This window comes from Trachypithecus francoisi, unplaced genomic scaffold (genome assembly GCF_009764315.1).
Source record: "Trachypithecus francoisi isolate TF-2019V2 unplaced genomic scaffold, Tfra_2.0 Lachesis_group2, whole genome shotgun sequence".
NCBI classification, from domain to species: domain Eukaryota; kingdom Metazoa; phylum Chordata; class Mammalia; order Primates; family Cercopithecidae; genus Trachypithecus; species Trachypithecus francoisi.
In genome coordinates this window covers 99,011,205-99,028,805 of record NW_022681465.1, presented here as the reverse complement: position 1 = coordinate 99,028,805, position 17,601 = coordinate 99,011,205, and the positions used below count along the sequence as shown (strand labels likewise).

The 17,601-nt window shown below is 38.5% G+C and overlaps 1 protein-coding gene across 8 annotated transcripts in view; it reads right to left on the bottom strand.

Annotated features, from left to right (window-relative positions):
* The window catches only part of MAST4 (microtubule associated serine/threonine kinase family member 4), a 595,073-nt gene that overhangs the window by 27,934 nt on the left and 549,538 nt on the right, over positions 1-17,601 (bottom strand). For all 8 annotated transcript variants that reach the window (XM_033179737.1, XM_033179738.1, XM_033179742.1 and 5 more), the window contains 7 exons: positions 13,044-13,252; positions 11,507-11,645; positions 9,464-9,596; positions 8,422-8,587; positions 6,452-6,553; positions 858-980; positions 557-669 (listed from right to left, as the gene is read on the bottom strand). In XM_033179737.1, the coding sequence (XP_033035628.1) occupies positions 557-669; positions 858-980; positions 6,452-6,553; positions 8,422-8,587; positions 9,464-9,596; positions 11,507-11,645; positions 13,044-13,252 (985 nt within the window). The remainder of the gene's footprint in view (positions 1-556; positions 670-857; positions 981-6,451; positions 6,554-8,421; positions 8,588-9,463; positions 9,597-11,506; positions 11,646-13,043; positions 13,253-17,601) is intronic.

Below are 17,601 nucleotides of genomic sequence, written 5' to 3'. Positions count from 1 at the left end.
CTTCCTGCCTCTGCCTCTCTAAGTGCTGGGATTATAGGCGTGAGCCACCATGCCTGGCAGTTACGAGACTTTACAATCTTACAGTCAACTGTCCCCAGGTATCTTTGCTTATGTCAAGGACTGAGCCTTCTCCTTCTGTTGTACTCTGTGTAATCCCTAGGAGATGACTGTGCACACAGTGAAGCTGGCGCTCATCATCCTAAGTTGAAAGCAACGAGTGGTGCCTCCACAGCCTGGCATTGAGCCAGGTGAGACATTCAAGGCAAGGTCATCATATAAGTAGCAGTCACACACTCCAAAAACAAGACTTTGGGTGCAAGGCTACGCCCCTAAGAAAACAAGATCTTAATTCATGGAGAGAGAAATATATTTTCACAGTAGCATAGGGACAGACTATAAGTTGAGGGGATCACTTTTCTTCAACAAAAAGGAAGTTTGGGCATAGGAGACCTCAAACCCTGGAAAAGGGTAAGTGTCCAGCTGTTCGGGGATACTATCTGGCCAGCGGGAGATCCTCCCAGAGAGACTCTGTATGTTTATGCCACATTTCACTTACTTTTGAAAACCTATGTGAACATGAAGAAAACTGCCTTATTTCCACATTAAAATCTTCATCATTTGTGTCGTCTTCTTCCTCCGTTTCCATATGATGATACTTCTCAGACCGAGCTGCAGTGAAATGTTTGGGAACAGGTCCAATTACTCAGATTTTCAGTGTTTAGATATTTTAATTATGAGTTTCTGTATCGAATCAGCATTATGTTTAAGAACTCAGAGATATGAAGAGTTTCAAAAGCAAAGGTAATTATTTATCGAGTAAAGGCCAAACAATGTTTTATGTCAGATAAAGCACATACTATCAAAATAACTTGTGTCATCCTCAGATTCCAGTTGGGGAATAAATTCTGCCTTCTGTCTCAGCAAACTGTTCCAGTCTAAAGAACGGAAGAATCGATGCTGTTTGACTTCATATGCACCACCTGGAAGTGGGCAGGTAGAGACAGAGAGGAAAGTGTTAAACTATCCCCACTAAGCAAAGGCAAACATCAGTTTTTAACAATTTTGAAAACATATCAGCAAAGAAATACAGACATGAAAATCATACTTTTTCATTCTACAACCGAAGCCCCACAAATTTTTCTGATAATTTGTCAGTAGGAGATGTGATGTTGCTAACAGCAGTTGCTATGGCAGTGTTTTTGTTAGTTTTTTCCATGACTTCCTCCATTTTTCAAAGGTTAATGTTGTGGACACTTAAAATCATATTATGCTGAACCTGGAGATGTGGATAAATATTGGCCCACAGCAGACTCACTCAATAAAAACCCAAAGAAATTCTAACAAGGTGCAAAATGTGTTCACAGCAACATTTCCTCTGGAGGAGAAGTGAATATTGATAAATTTTTCCTAAATATTATTTATAGGGGTTACCATTCAATTTTATTGGATTGCCCATTAACATAGATAAGAATTAGATTCTGTGAACTACAGATTTGTAAGTAGGAAACTGACAAATCTGTTTTATAGACTTTTAATGCCTCTAAAATATCAATCACCATTTCCAAGTTTTAGGCTTCTTTTTGCCAAGTCAGCATGATAGCATAATTCAGTGAAATGTTTTCAATTCAGTTCATAATTTTAAAGAGTGATTTTAAAGGACAGGCCATCAAAAATATGAATACCATATCCCATATAAAGAGAAAAAGGTACATGATATCATATCACAGCATAAGAATCAGACCCCTGCCCTGCCACCAGCACACATATTGTTGAAGAGAGAGATAACAAAGAATCAACCCTGAAAAACCTCTGAGAGATATCTGAGATGTTAATAAAGGGTCTAATCAGCCTCCCTGCCAAAAGATCTCTGCTAGGTGCAAGTGAATGCCTCTTTCTTGTAGTTGTCACCCAGGCCTCTCATCCTGTCCTCTGTGGGGTACAAAAAGAATAGGATGAGAAATGCCAAGTTGAATGCAAAATGGGCTGTGAATCTTGGTTGGGGGTTGCTGTCTGTGGATCAAAGATTTGACTCTGTCCTCATTGGACCCCTCTAGCATAAGGCATAGTGTCAGCCCTAGCTCTGAATCCAGCCAGGGCAAATTGGTGTTCTGAAAATGATGGAATGGAGTGAAAACATCAAAGCGAGGAAATTACCCAAAAAAGGGGGAAATGGATTCTTCCTTATAAAACATTTAATTAGAATCTTTACCCTATTCTATCCAGGTGGTTTCCACATTTCTAGCAAAATACTGAAGTCTGACAATAAGCACGAGCAGCTACGACTGAGAGTCAACTTGTGACAAGTATTGCACTAGATGCTACGGGACAGGTATCTTGTTTCCTTTAATTAAATCATCAAATATAACCACACAAAGTGGGCATTACAACACCTTTTGTGGATGTGGAAATGAAGCATAAGCAATAAAGCACCACGGACCATGATCCCCCAGAGGGTAAAGATTCAAGGCTGAACCTAGGCCTGCCTAAAAACACCCAGATCCAACCTCAGTGCCACATATAAGGTGGAGGCATGCTTTAATTTGTTTCTACTCCACCATCTCTCTTGCATTGCTTTGCAAATGCAAAGATTCAGAACTGCCACTACTGGGGACCTGAGCCTAACAGCCAACTCATGTGGCTGTTCTACAGCACCTCTGCAGAGTCTCATTCCAGCCAACCATGCATCCTTGCTCTCACCTATCCCTAATCAATGCCCGTATATACAACTGCCCATCTCATTTTCTTATAACGCTCTTTTACTTGGAGAAACAGAATACGAAAGCTAAGAGGGCTTAACTGTTTCCCTACCCAACATGGAGGTCATCAGCATGGTGAGGATGTTGGATAGGGGAAGCCCTAGTTAGTGGCCCACAACACACATCTCTGAACTCCTAGTGCAGTGATGGTTCCACTAGACCACAATGACTATCACTTCAGCTGCTGCTCATGGGGCCGTATCAACAGTCCAGCCTTCACATTTTGGGTTGCTCAACTTTATCAGAAAAGCAGTTTCTCTAGGGCCAAGAGCTCAATCAGACTGCAGTCAGTGTCGGGGGTTTTACCCCACTGCCTGCTATCCTCTGGGGCGCAAGCTGGTGAGAGCCTTCATTTCATCTCTGTAGACAATGACAAATGGGTCCTCCTCAAGGACTCACAGCCCATGGTTGATTTAGCTCACATTTCTCACCCTTTGGCCTTTGTGCCTCACTTATGAGAAGCTGGTATCAGTTGGTCCAGTTTCTCATGCACTTATGGAGAGATAAGGAAGACAAGAAAGCGGAGTGGGGAGGGGAATTGGGGGAAAATGACTCTGGGCTAAATTTTTGATAAAATATGGGTGATAGCATCGTGAGCTAAAAACAAATCACTCATGCAAATGATAGTTCTCATTGTAAGAATTCATCATGAAGGGAAAGGAAACATTATTCCTTGAGCTCTTGCTAGGTATTTAGTAAATGAACTAGATACCTTCATGAACATTTTTGCATTTACTCCTCACAATAATCCTGTGAAGTCTATAAAACGCCCATTTCCATAGACTAGGAAACTGAGACTCAGGGCAATGAAGAAACTATTCAAGACATGGGTAGCAGTGACATCTGAGCAGCTCTGAAGTCCAATGAGTCAGGCTGCCACTCAATATTCTACAAGTTCAAAAGTATAGTTCCAGTAGGACAAGCTCCCAAACTGCAAGTTATGCTTTGACACTAACACTTTCCCTTTTCTCTCCTTTCATGGAAGTTTCTTAAACATCCATTATGTTCTTCACACCCTTTTTCTCAGCCTCTCTAATCTCTTGGGCAAATGTGCATTCGCACATTTTCACGGTGCATTATTTTGCCCACTAAATATGCATTAAATACAAAATGCTGTCATTGGGAGCAGCATGGCAGGCCTGCGGGATTCTCAGCCTCAGGCTCTGGGCCCTACTGGGACCTGTCATGTTGTACTGGCCTGTTTGGCAAGCACTTAACAATTCTAAGAGCTTGGGTAGGGTCTTTTAAATGTCTCTTCTGGGTTTCTGTTAGGAGATTCGTTCTTCAAACTGTCAAACCCTAAAAAGACTGAAAGTAGCAGTCAACGAGAAAATGTGCAGAGAAGTAACTTGCAGCCTATGATTTATAAACACAGAGATGCTGATCATTATCACATCCTTGTCTAGTTAAACGAAGCCCAAACAAGAATCCAAGTTTTCCTGGAGGAGTAAATACAGGGCAGAATACAGGCTGAACATCCTTGGTCTGAAAATTTAAAATCTGAAATGCTCCAAAATCTGAAACTTTTTGAGCACCAATATGTCACCACAAGTGGAAAATTCTACACCTGACCTCAGGTAACAGGGATGAAAACATATATGATGGAGCCAGGCACGATGGCTCATGAGGCTGTAATCTCAGCACTTTGGGAGGCCGAGGTGGGTGGATCAGTTGAGGCCAGGAGTTCAAGACCAGCCTGGCCAACATGGCCAAACCCCATCTCTACTAAAAATACAAAAAGTAGCCGGGCATGGTGGCATGCACTTGTGGTCCCGGCTACTCGGGAGGCTTAGGCATGAGAATCGCTTGAACCTGGGGGGCGGAGGTTGCAGTGGGCCAAGATCACACCACTGCACTCCAGCCGGCGTGACAGAGTGAGATGCCATCTCTAAATAAATAAACAAATAAACAAACCACCCCACCCACCCACCAACCAAAAACCAAACAAAAAACACATATTATGGGCTGATTGAAGGACTAGGGCAGTATGCATTCATAACAGAATAAGAAATCATGTCAGTTTATGAACTTAGAAAATAATTTTAAGATAAAACTGTTGTTAATGAGGCAGATGACTCTGGAGGAAATGTTTTACAAAGCCATCCATCAGAATGCCTCCTCTTCCCTAGAATGATCTGTTTTTATCCTTATAATAATCCTATGAGGTAGCACTTCAAACATTTCCTTTTCACAAATGAGGAGATGAGCAATAGAAAAAGAAGTAACCTGTCCAGTGTCATACAGCTGAGATTTAAACTCAGGTTAGCTGACTGTGGAGTTTATGCCCTCAACCTCAATTTTATTGGCTTTTCAGGTTAAAAGTCCACTCACCCACTGAAAAAGGTAAAAAAGGCACAAGGTGCTCTAGTGAGAGGCTCAACTAAAAGAAGTTTTCTAGTGAAGCCCTAATTTTAAGCCTTTTTGGATTCTCTAATGCAGGGTCTACAAAGCTCTCGTGTAAAAGGCAAAACAGTATACATTTTAGTCTTTGCATAGCATACGGTCTGTCATGACTACCTAACTCTGTCCTTGTAGCATGAAGGCAGCCATACAATACCTAAATGAGTGGGACGTGGAGGTGTTTCAGTAAAGCTTTATTTACAATACCAGGCTGTGGGACAAATCTGGCTGTAGCTTGCTGACCCTTGCTGTAACGCATTATCATAAACTCTAGTAGCACTGCCTTCATCTATACTTAGGTAAGAACAGAGTCCTCCAATAGGAGAATCGGTGGGTGAATGTGGAGAATACTATACAATAAATATTTGGAGCTGTTTCAAATTTTTGTCTTGGAAAAAAATGGGGGAGAAATGATTTCTTCAGTATTTTCTGTTATTTCTATTAAAATGGGGGTAGAATGAAACAGCTCAGAGTAAATAATCCATCAAGCTAACACTTTTCACTGATGAAAATTATGGAGGCTGGCTAGACTATGTGCATTTATATTTAATATTTAGTCTCATCTACATAAATTCACATACTCGGGCAGACTGGGACTCTATACTGGGATCGCTACGTCTGTCTATTCAGAATACAGAGAAGAAAAGGGAATAAAATGCTGGCAGAACAGTCAGAAAAAATAATCAGCAAGAAGCAAATCTACTATCTTGTTAATCCTGAAAGGCAGTGGTTTTTAATTCGCTTTCTTGGGTCATGGTGCTCATCACTGTGCCGATCACTGTGACAGGACAGCATGGTTCAACCCTAGGCACTCATTTCTAGTAATTAGTCCAAGCACTGATAACCCATTTCAAAGCCTGTGGATAGTAACATGCTGGGTCAAATCCGTATGGGGATGTATATTTAAAGACAAAAACAAAAAGAGTTCCAAATAGCGAATCCTCTGTTTCAAGTTATTTAAGATGCATGCTTTTCAGGACAGAAGAGTTACATGTGCCTTTGAGGTTTTCTTCCAGAGAAGCTTTATTTATTGAAACAAATTAAGCATAATTTCTGCTTTGCCAAACACAAAAACAACAAAAAACAAAGACAACCAACCAACCATCTTAGTGTACACACTGCTTTGAATCAGGAAACAAAATCCAAAATATTATTGCTATAAAGTGTTGCAGTCATGTTCTACATCAACTAACAGATGTTGCCTATGCAAAAGCAAAACAACAACAAAAGCTTCAGAGCGCTCCATGTAGACATTATTTCTTGCATATTAGCAAAATTAAAACATGGGCTCTAACCTGTTCCCAGCCTCTCCAGGGGATTCTGCCTGAGGAGTAAGGTAATCAGATCCTGGGCATCAGGTGGGGGTGCCTCATCCTTCTCAGGCCAGTTGATCTCATCTAGAAGGAAGAAAAGTTGTTTATAACCGTATTGTTCACAAGAGGGTCCAGGTCCCAGCAACATGGTCATCACCTGGGAATTTGTCAGAAAGGCAGAATGTCAGGCCCACTCCAGACCTACTAAATCAGAGTCTGCATTTCAACAAGATCTTCAGTCGATTCCTAAACACTGTCATGTTTGAGAAGCATTATTTTATAAGACATAAGGAGCACAGATTTTTTACAAGGTAGGAAGAGAATATTTCAATAAGCAGATCTTTCATTTGCTTTTTAAATTCATTTTTCTTTCAAAGAATTGGCTTCCAAAAAGTTGCCTCTCTAGTTATTAAAAGACTTAAAATAATAGAAACTCTAAACACTTCCATGTCAGGTGGCTAATATATCCATCCAAGGATTATCTCAGGGTAGGATTTTTCTCTCTTAATTTCCTCAGCTGAGAATTTGGCCACAGCCATAGAGTTCTTCAGCTCTAAGAAACAAGAAGTAATTTTGCAAAAATAACTATTTCCGGAAACAAATAAACAAAAAAGGTCAAAGTGCTAAGACTGAAGAAGAAGAAAAAAAAAACCACAAAGTAATCACAGTAATGGAAGTATTTAAAATCTGTCATAAATATTAAGAATACATTCTCATTCTGAAGGAGTTTGCCTGAAGATAGGTGTGCGTGCTTGTGTGTACGGAAATGCAATAAAAACATGAGTTATTTCTGTGTGTGCCTGCCTCTAGCTTCCTCTGCTGCAGTTTAAATCTGATTTGGAAAACACAACATGAATATGCATCTGAGCCGTAAGGCATCAAGAACAAAGCCAGCATTTGCTGCTTGTGTTAATTAAACACTTGATTCCCTTTGCCATTCAGGCCTTAGTATATCAGAAAACAGCCTAGTTATAAATCCATAAACAGCTCAGATATTGTATAAAGGGGTCATACACTGCAGGCAACTCACAAATCTGCTTTGTTAAAGTTTACAAATATGCCTGGCTTGCAAAGTCAATGATAGAAAAGAATGCTGTGATAAAACGGCCTCATATGCAAAATGAATTTTTCCCCTACTTCCACTGCTGGACTTTGTAAACACAGTCCAAATAGACCGAAGGTGGCTGATAAAGATATCAGTGATGCCTGACAAACTTTCAAGAAGAGAGACCCTTCTGATCTGTTCCAGGGAAATTTATAAAATCGTCAGGTAGAGTAGTGATACACCCTATTTAATTATCATTTAGTTTTGCCACAGGCCACATACAATAGTTAGGGTCAGCTTGCAGGTTAAGATCTGAAAGTTATTGAATTTTAAATGGAAGATGAACAGCTGTTACAGAAATAACATTACACCATAACAGCTACCAATGAAATCATTAACAATCTGTGGATTCAATTTGCTTCTTTCCCATTCTCATCATTTATTATTTGGTAGACATTTGTTTTAGGGTTTATTACATTTTTGTTAATTTCTTCATTATGCCACTAGCCATTTTCCCCATTTATGTAAACGTTACCCACATTAACCTTTTCTTCGTGGTGCAACTTTCCTATCATGGAAAGGAAGACTGGACGGCAATTAAATTGCCTGTAAATCCCACACCAATTTCCTTTGCAGAAAAAGCACACGATAAAAAATGGTTTTGTTGCTAGTACATTTCCAAATTCTATGTTAACATAATTTCTTCAGATCAATTTTCAACAAAAACTGCTCTCTTGAGATTAAGAATGTCAGTTATATGCTTTGATGAGTGAGTTCTTTTAATTCGTTGGCTCAACTGTTTGATAGAGGTTAACATTTTGGTAGTAAAAACTGTGACACTCAACAGATTTACATTAAATAGCTGCTTCCCAACAGTGACTTAAAGTTAACTCCTGATGATATTTACCACTGATGACTTGTCCAAATAGCTCTTCTGGAGTATCCCCAAAGAAGGGCACGCATCCAACCAGAAATTCATAGAGGATAATCCCCATGGCCCACCAATCCACCGGCTTTCCATAACCCTGCCTCAGAATCACTTCTGGTGCAATGTATTCAGGTGTGCCACAGACCTAAAAGATAATTGCAAAATTCAAATAATTGGAATATTAGACATGAATTAAAATGAGCAAGATGGCTAGTCACCAATTATTTTGCCCAGAATGCACCTGCTCAACCACATGGAACCACATGGACAAAGAACTTAAGAGCAACAATTATAAAAAGGTATTTAAAATACCAAGGCAAAGAATTATTACCAAAGATGGGAAGTTTACAGTTCTGCTCTAATGTTAAATTATATGTAATGTTTACTTTCAAATTGAGAATCTGACCCTGTTTGGTAGTTTTACCTATTATACAATATTAAAACCACTTATAATCCTTAAATTTAAAATAATAATGCATTTTTAAGTTTGTCATTGTCAGAGAGAGTTTTAGTATCTATATGACCAAAATACATTCACACACAGGTTATTTCATAAAAGCAATGACAGTTGAGCTGTGTTTACCTTAAGTAACTTTACAATGAACAGATTGTGGGCACATGGTAATGAGGCATGCTTAAAGGGAAATGGGCCGTGGCTTGGATTTAGCACCCATGATGGTACAATGCATCATGAGTTTCACAAGTACTCTACTGAGACTCCTGAATTCCTTACAAAAACAGTTTTCCATTTGTCTCTCTCACATTCTCACTTGTGTGCAATTAGATCATTCGTCTTGCTAATAGACCATAATGTTGGGAGAGGAATGTAGATGGAGCAGACAGTTCAAAGAGGCCCAGGGAGAAAAATGGAAGCAATTTGCACTTTATTAAATGCAAGGTTTATACAGACATCCAAACCACCAGCACTAATGTGAAGATGGCCCACACAAGTTGATTCTGAACTTCACTGGCAATACCATACTTTGTATTTCTCAATAAACTAAATGGCACCCAAGCTTACCTGTTTATCCAGGAACTCTCGAGCATCCTTCTCAATATGACCCTCATAAAGGTTGGTAGTCATGCTCATTAGTCCCACCTTAGATAATCCAAAATCTGTCAGCTTTATGTGTCCCATGGAGGTAACCAACAAGCTATGAGGCAGAAGGACATATAACACAATAATCACTTTATAAGTTGGTTATCTATTTTCATTTCCCCCCTACCCCTATCAATTTCTAAGACTATTTAATATATGGGCATCAAGCTTATTACAAAACCCAGCCTGGAAAGAGATGAAGTCACACCAAGATGTCAAATACTTCCATCTAGCAGCTGAGTGTAATTCACAAAGGAGGGCTAGAGACAAGGCATAGCTAATCTTTGTTGGAGCAGCCACATACAGCATCATTTATAACACTTTGAAACTTTTGGAAAAATTCAAGTATGAAACTCTGATCCCTTTCCATTTTCACAATAAGAAAATTAAAAAGAAACAGCACACACCAGGAAGTAAGCAATCCATTTGTGATACAAATGAGACACAAGATAAAAAAAAAAAAAAACCAGAAAAATATTGTTTCAGATTTCAACTTTCATCTCTAATTTAAATTTCTACTCATTAAGCACAAAACCTGTATTTCTTACACATGCAAAGAATCTGCAATTAAATATATTTAAAACTTTTCATTTTAAGTGGGAAAATAAAAAGTTTAAATAGTATATACAGTATTATAGTAATTTAAACATTAAAAGAATAGAGGGATTTTTTTAAAAAAGCTACTGGATGGAAATATCCCAAAATGTTATAGTTGTCTTTGGTAATATTGTGGATGAATTTTTTTCTCTTTTTTTTCCCTGAATTTTTCAAATTTTGTAGAATAAGCATGAGTCAACTTTATCATAAACTTTTCAGCACACTTAAAGTCTTTACATATTAATATGTAATGTTTTTAGAGGCATCTCAAATTAGTGGATAAAGCATGAAATATTTAATAAATGGTGTCAAGATGAATAGCTAGTCATCTGGGAAAAAAAGTCTATCTGTATCTCAAATCAGACACCAAAATCAATTCCACGTAAATTAAAAATTACTAAAAAATTGTGAGTAAAACAGAATATAATATCAAGCACTTCATCTTGGAGTAGGAAAAGGTAATCTAAGTATGACACCAAATAAAGAAACTATCCAGAAAACAACTAGTAGCGTTCTATGAAGCCATTATCACATTTACATCATTAAAGAAAAAAAAACTTAAAAAAATTAATTCTGGCTTTATGATTATCTTTTTCTCTTGTTGCTGGTAAGTTGTTGTTGTTGTTGTTGTTGTTGTGTTTTTTTTTTTTTTTTGAGACAGGGTCTCATTCTGTCGCCCAGGCTGGAGTGCAGTGGCATGATCTTGATCTTGGCTCACTGCAACCTCTGCGTCCTGGGTTCATGCCATTCTCCTGCCTCAGCCTCCCAAGTAGCTGGGACTATGGGCACCCGCCATCATGTCCGACTAATTATTTTATATTTTCAGTAGAGATGGGGTTTCACCACATTAGCCAGGATGATCTCGATCTCCTAACCTCATGATCTGCCCGCCTCAGCCTTCCAGAGTGCTGGGATTACAGGTGTGAGCCACCGCGTCCGACTGATAAATTATTAATATAAGCATTGTGGGGGGTGGGGAACTAGGGGAGGGATAACATTAGGAGAAATACCTAATGTAGATGATGGGTGCAGCAAACCACCATGGCATGTGTATGCCTATGTAACAAACCTGCACATTCTGCGTATGTATCCCAGAACTTAAAGTATTTAAATATATATATTTATATATATATACACACACACACACATATGCATTGCATCCTTTTTTCTATGAGTTTCCTGAACTTCAAATAAGCATATCCTTTAAAGATTTACATACAAATTACCATATATACAGTTAAAACAACTTATTTTGGACATTATGGAAGAATTTAAAAATGAACATTGCATTAAAAGAAAACATCTTTATAAACATACAAGAACTTTGTATTGGGCAAAAGAAGATATATATTTCATTTGTGTACATACTTGTCTGGTTTCAAATCCCTGTGTACAATTCCATAATTATGCAAATATTCCAAGGCCAAGACTGTCTCGGCAAAGTACATTCTGGCCATATCAACAGGGAGAGGACCCATGTTTTTCATTAAAGTAGCACAGTCTCCCCCTATAACACAGGAAAAAGAGTTAGTAGCTATAGGATCAAGGCTTAATGGAGAAAATCAGTTTAGACTGCAGAATTTCAAGGTGAAATAATCTCTATCCATAGACACAGCATATCATAGTCACAACTGGAGTCTGTGTGTGAACCTATCATGCTTCTAACTAAGACATGGTATGCAGAAAATACAGATTTTTATTTAAGAAGTAGTATTCATAAGAGAGAAGGTTTGGCTCTGAAGTGAAACTGTACTTTGAAGAACTGCTAGCATAATTTTAGGATCATGGTAACAATTTAAAATATACCAGCATAAAACATGGATTCTAGAATCAGGCTACCTGAGTCCAAATTCTAGCTCTGCCTCTTACAAGCTGAGACATCCTAGGCAAACTACTCTTGGTTCCTTCATCTGTAATACGAGGATGGTAACAATGTCATCTTTGTTAGAATTCTTATGAGAATTAAATGAGATAATCTATATAAAGAACTTAGGATATTGCCCAACACATATCACATATTAAATGTGTGATAAATGTTAGTTATTGTTTTTGTTAAGATAACCACAACAGAGGTTAAAAAAGCAAAATATTGGTGTGGTAGAAAAAACACTAGATGAAAATAAGGCAAGCTACGTTTTTGTCTTTTATCTACCACTCTATCTAGTAAGTCTTCCTTGCTTGGACTTTATTTCGCTCATCTATGAAATGGAAAGGTTAAACTAAAAGGATATCTAATGTTTGAGTTTTATAGTTTCAGGATTCTGTTCAATGACAACAGCTTAAATTAGATGCTTTGAAATTGTTACTGATCTATTCATCTTGTTAACTTTATGTCAACAAGTCATGGTCACTTGAACTCAGAAACTTAATGTAAAATTGATGGAAATAAGATTACTTGGAGCATTGAAAAGGTACAAACCTCTTAAAGAAAGAAAAAAAAAAGCTAAAAATCAGGAAGACTGGCTTCATTTTCTTGAATGTACCTCCTTTTCCATTTTATTTCATACCATAGACTGAAAAGAATATATATTTCTTTCTGTAAGACTAATTGTGATGAGTACTTTTATGATACGTAATAAAAATAAGTAGAAAAAAATCCCATCACCTATATTCCAACTTTAATGACCATCTTAGAGGAGGGAGTTAGGATTAAAAACTATTAAAAAAGATAAACAACCTTTTTCCAGATAGCACTAATTTTCCCTTTGTTATAGTAGAGCAGGCACTTTACAAGCAATTATCAGAAGATAATGACTGGGAATACAGCCATCTCATTTGCCTGGGCTTTAGTTCCTAGGTGGATACAGCCATTATGTGGCACAAATACAGAAAGCTTCAACACCACAAATGAGCAAGGAATTTCTGGGTACAGGTGTCATGTTCTCTGTGTCAGATACTGATATACCTTCCACATATTCCATGACCATGCACAAGTGGCGCCTTGTTTCAAAGGAGCAATACATGCTGACAACAAAGGGGTTTTCTGCAAAAGTCAGGATATCCCGCTCCACAAAGGCCTGCTGGATCTGGTTTCGAAGGATGAGGTTCTGTTTATTAATCTTCTTCATGGCAAACCTCTGCCGGGATTCTTTATGCCGAACAAAGTAGACTGCCCTGAAAGGGAGCAGAAGTATTGGGGTTGACAGGAAGAGAGAAAATAAGGATGTTTTGGGGATACAGTAAACCATATAAATCATCAACTTTTTAAAAGTTCACACGGCAGGTGGAATGTAGCTCCCACAAGCTGGCAGCTACGAACATCCCATCCCAGGCTAAACTCCTTTGGCTAGATTGATTTTTTTTAAATTCTTTCAGTTAAAGGTCAAGGGTCATAATCAGGCATCAGATTCATCTTCACTGCTGAAGGAAGGAAATGAGCAGTTCCCAAAGTGAGCTATTTCCTAATAGCTAGCTGACATTTTCAGTTTTTCCACAAACACATCAAAATCCGATATATGTCAGAACAGGAAAGAATTAACAAAATTACACACATATAACAAGCTAGATCCTTTCTAGCATTAGATATATATTACACACTTTTTCTCAACCAACGAAAGCAATGATTTTCTTTTTTTTCCTTCTTCTTCTTCTTCTTTTTTTTTTTTTTTTTTGAGATGGAGTCTTGCTCTGTCACCCAGGCCGGAGTGCAGTGGCACGCTCTTGGCTCACTGCAACCTCTGACTCCTGGGTTCATATGATTCTTGTGCCTCAGCTTCCTGAGTAGATGGGATTACAGGTGCATGCCACCATGCCCAGTTAATTTAGTGTGTGTTTTTTGGTACAGACAGAGTTTCACCATGTTGGCCAGGCTGGTCTCGAACTCCTGACCTCCTTGGCCTCCCAAAGTACTAGGATGACAGGCGTGCACCACCGTGCCTGGACCCTAAAGCAATAATTTTCTAAATGATACCCTTGGGATCTGCAAAAAACTCCATAGCTTCTTAGAGTATCTGGCTTCCAATTCAGAGACATTTACTTCCGAAGAAATTTCTAGATAAATGAGAAGTATGTGTTTAACACATTATATGGGGCTGTCCTGCAAAAAAGGGTAGTATATTTCCTCACTGCAGTCCTCAGCATGTGCTACCCCATGGCCGTTTCAACAGGAAATGCATTTCTCAGCATAAGAGCGGGCCAGCGATGGAGCTGTATTTCTGTTCTCTCAAATCCATGGTCAAGGTGTCAGGGAACTTTACAACCAGACCAGGCTGCACTCAATTTCTGCCTAAAGCCTCCCCCAAATATTTTATAGAGCCAATTATGTCTAGGTAAAGACAAGGGACCCACTGAGGCTTGGGATAAAGGAAAGAAGAGAATTAGAAGGAGGAGTCTTAACAGTTCATCTGGAAATGATGAGCAACAAGGAACATGTCTTGGATGGGCTCCTTTGTCACAAGTCCTCCTCACCTGTCAATATCATGGGAGAACAAGTTTGAAATCTCCAATAATCAAACAAGAAATCATTTACCTGAAGAGCCATCAATCGCAGTAAAGCATGTCCGGTGCCCACCTTATAAAACAGGTGGTATGTGATCTGAAATGGATTTTCCACTAGTTACTTAACCGTCCCTGAATAATGACTGCAAGGGGGCCTAGGATACCCTATGCTCCCACTGAATCAATATATCAGGGTGATTTACTGACATAAATTTCAACTATATTCAATCCCAGTTTAATCAACGTTAACATTTTTCCCTTAAGTGTTCAGCTAGGAATTACTTTTTCTTTCATGTATGTGTATCTTTATCTCTGTCTTCTCATCCTGCTCATCTTTTTCCTTTATTCAGCAAATCACACATCTATATTTTTGTCTTGGTCTAAACATTATTATTATTATTTTTCCTTTGCTCATATTTTTCTTCTTTTCTCATTTCTTTGTTTTTTTAGTTCTTCCTTCACTGAATAGTAAAAAGCTTCTTCACCATACCTCCCATAATCAATGCACCAAATGATCTAGTGCTGTCACTCCCATGGTAAACCAGCCAGCTGGATGCCCAGCGCTTTCCACACCAACTGGTGGTACTCTTCAGTATGACCAAAGCCTTGGGCTCCCACCATTCTGAGTGATTCCCACACCTGTTTTGCTGGCTAGATTTGATATTAAGGTTAACTAACTTAAACAAATATTTAAACTGATGAAACATGAGTGTAAAAAGGGAAAGCATGATTGTTTATCAGAAAACTAAACAAATGTTTTAGAAAATCTTAATAAATGTGAGCTACTAAATTAAATTCCTGTTGATTTAATGTGGGTGACAAGATTGGCAAAAGTTGAAAGAATAACAAAAATCTAGATTCCTACATTCATATTGCTTCAAGTTCTCGTTTCACCATTAAAGAAGGTAAAATTGGAAAACAGAAACAATGTATTGTAAGTCTAGTTTACACTGACTTTCTTGAAAAGGCCTTCTATCAACAGACTAGGAAATTTATGTATATTTAGGCTAAATTAAAATGTTTAAAATATGTATCTTTTTAAATTATTTTCTACTTTGACTAACTTTTATTTTTTTTTTTTTTTTTTTTTTTTTTTTTTTTTTTTTGAGACGGAGTCTTGCTCTGCCACCCAGGCTGGAGTGCAGTGGCCGGATCTCAGCTCACTGCAAGCTCCGCCTCCCGGGTTTACGCCATTCTCCTGCCTCAGCCTCCCGAGTAGCTGGGACTACAGGCGCCCGCCTCGTCGTCCGGCTAGTTTTTTGTATTTTTAAGTAGAGACAGAGTTTCACTGTATTAGCCAGGATGGTCTCGATCTCCTGACCTCGTGATCCGCCCGTCTCGGCCTCCCAAAGTGCTGGGATTACAGGCTTGAGCCACCGCGCCCGGCCTTGACTAACTTTTAAATTAAACAACAAACTACTAGTTCTTTTTGTATCAGATTAAAGGCTTTTAGTATATTTTTCTTTTTTCAACTACTGATCAGCTACTATCAAGAATCCACAGATAACTTGAGTTGCCCCTAATCAGCTGATGGTAGCAGGACAGAAATACAAAGGAGCACAGAAAATAACTTGGCCATCCCTCAAATAGAAGATAAGTATTGATATACAAATATTGTCATTTGATCCACCATGGTCAAGTCAGCTTCATCCCCGGGATGCAAGGCTAGTTCAACATACGCAAATCAATAAATGTAATGCGTCACATAAACAGGACCAACCACAAAAACCACATGATTATCTCAGATGCAGAGAAGGCCTTCAACAAAATTCAACAGCCCTTCATGCTAAAAACTCTCAATAAACTAGGTATTGATAGAACGTATCTCAAAATCATAAGAGTTAACAAACCCACAGCCAATATCATACTGAACGAGCAAAAACTGGAAGCATTCCCTTTGCAAACCGGCACCAGACAAGGATGCCCACCCTCACCACTCCTATTCAACACAGCATTGGAAGTTCTGGCCAGGGCAATCAGACAAGAGAAAGAAATAAACTGTATTCAATTAGGAAAAGAGGAAGTCAAATTGTCTCTGTTCGCAGATGACATGATTGTATATTTAGAAAACCCCATCATCTCAGCCCAAAATCTCCTTAAGCTGATAAGAAACTTCAGCAGTTTCAGGATACAAAATCAAAGTGCAAAAATCACAAGCATTCCTATACACAATTAATAGACAGACAGAGAGCCAAATCATGAATGAACTCCCATTCACAACTGCTACAAAGAGAATAAAATACCTAGGAATACAACTCACAAGGTACGTAAAGGAACTCTTCAAGGAGAACTACAAACCACTGCTCAAGGAAATAAGAGAGGACACAAACAAATGGAAAAACATTCCATGCTCATGGATAGGAAGAATCAATATCATGAAAATGGCCATACTGCCCAAAGTAATTTATAGATTCAGCGTTATCCCCATCAAGCTACCATTGACTTTCTTCACAGAACTGGAAACAACTTCTTTAAATTTCATATGGAACCAAAAAAGAGCCTGCATTGCCAAGACAATCCTAAGCAAAAAGAATAAAGCTGGAGGCATCATGCTACCTGGCTTCGAACTATACTACAAGGCTACAGTAACCAAAGCAGCATGGTACTGCTACCAAAACAGATATGTAGACCAATGGAACAGAATAGAGGCCTCAGAAACAATGCCATACATCTACAACCATCTGATCTTTGACAAACTTGACAAAAACAAGCAATGGGGAAAGGATTCCCTGTTTAAAATGGTGTTGGGAAAACTGTCTAGTCATATGCAGAAAGCTGAAACTGGATCCCTTCCTTACACCTTATACAAAAATTAAGATGGATTAAAGACTTAAATGCAAGACCTAAAACCATAAAAGCCCTAGAGGAAAACCTAGGCAATACCATTCAAGACATAGGCATGGGCGAAGACTTCATGATTAAACACTAAAAGCAATGGCAACAAAAGCCAAAATAGACAATTGGGATCTAATTAAACTAAAGAGCTTCTGCACTGCAAAAGAAACGATCATCAGAGTGAACAGGCA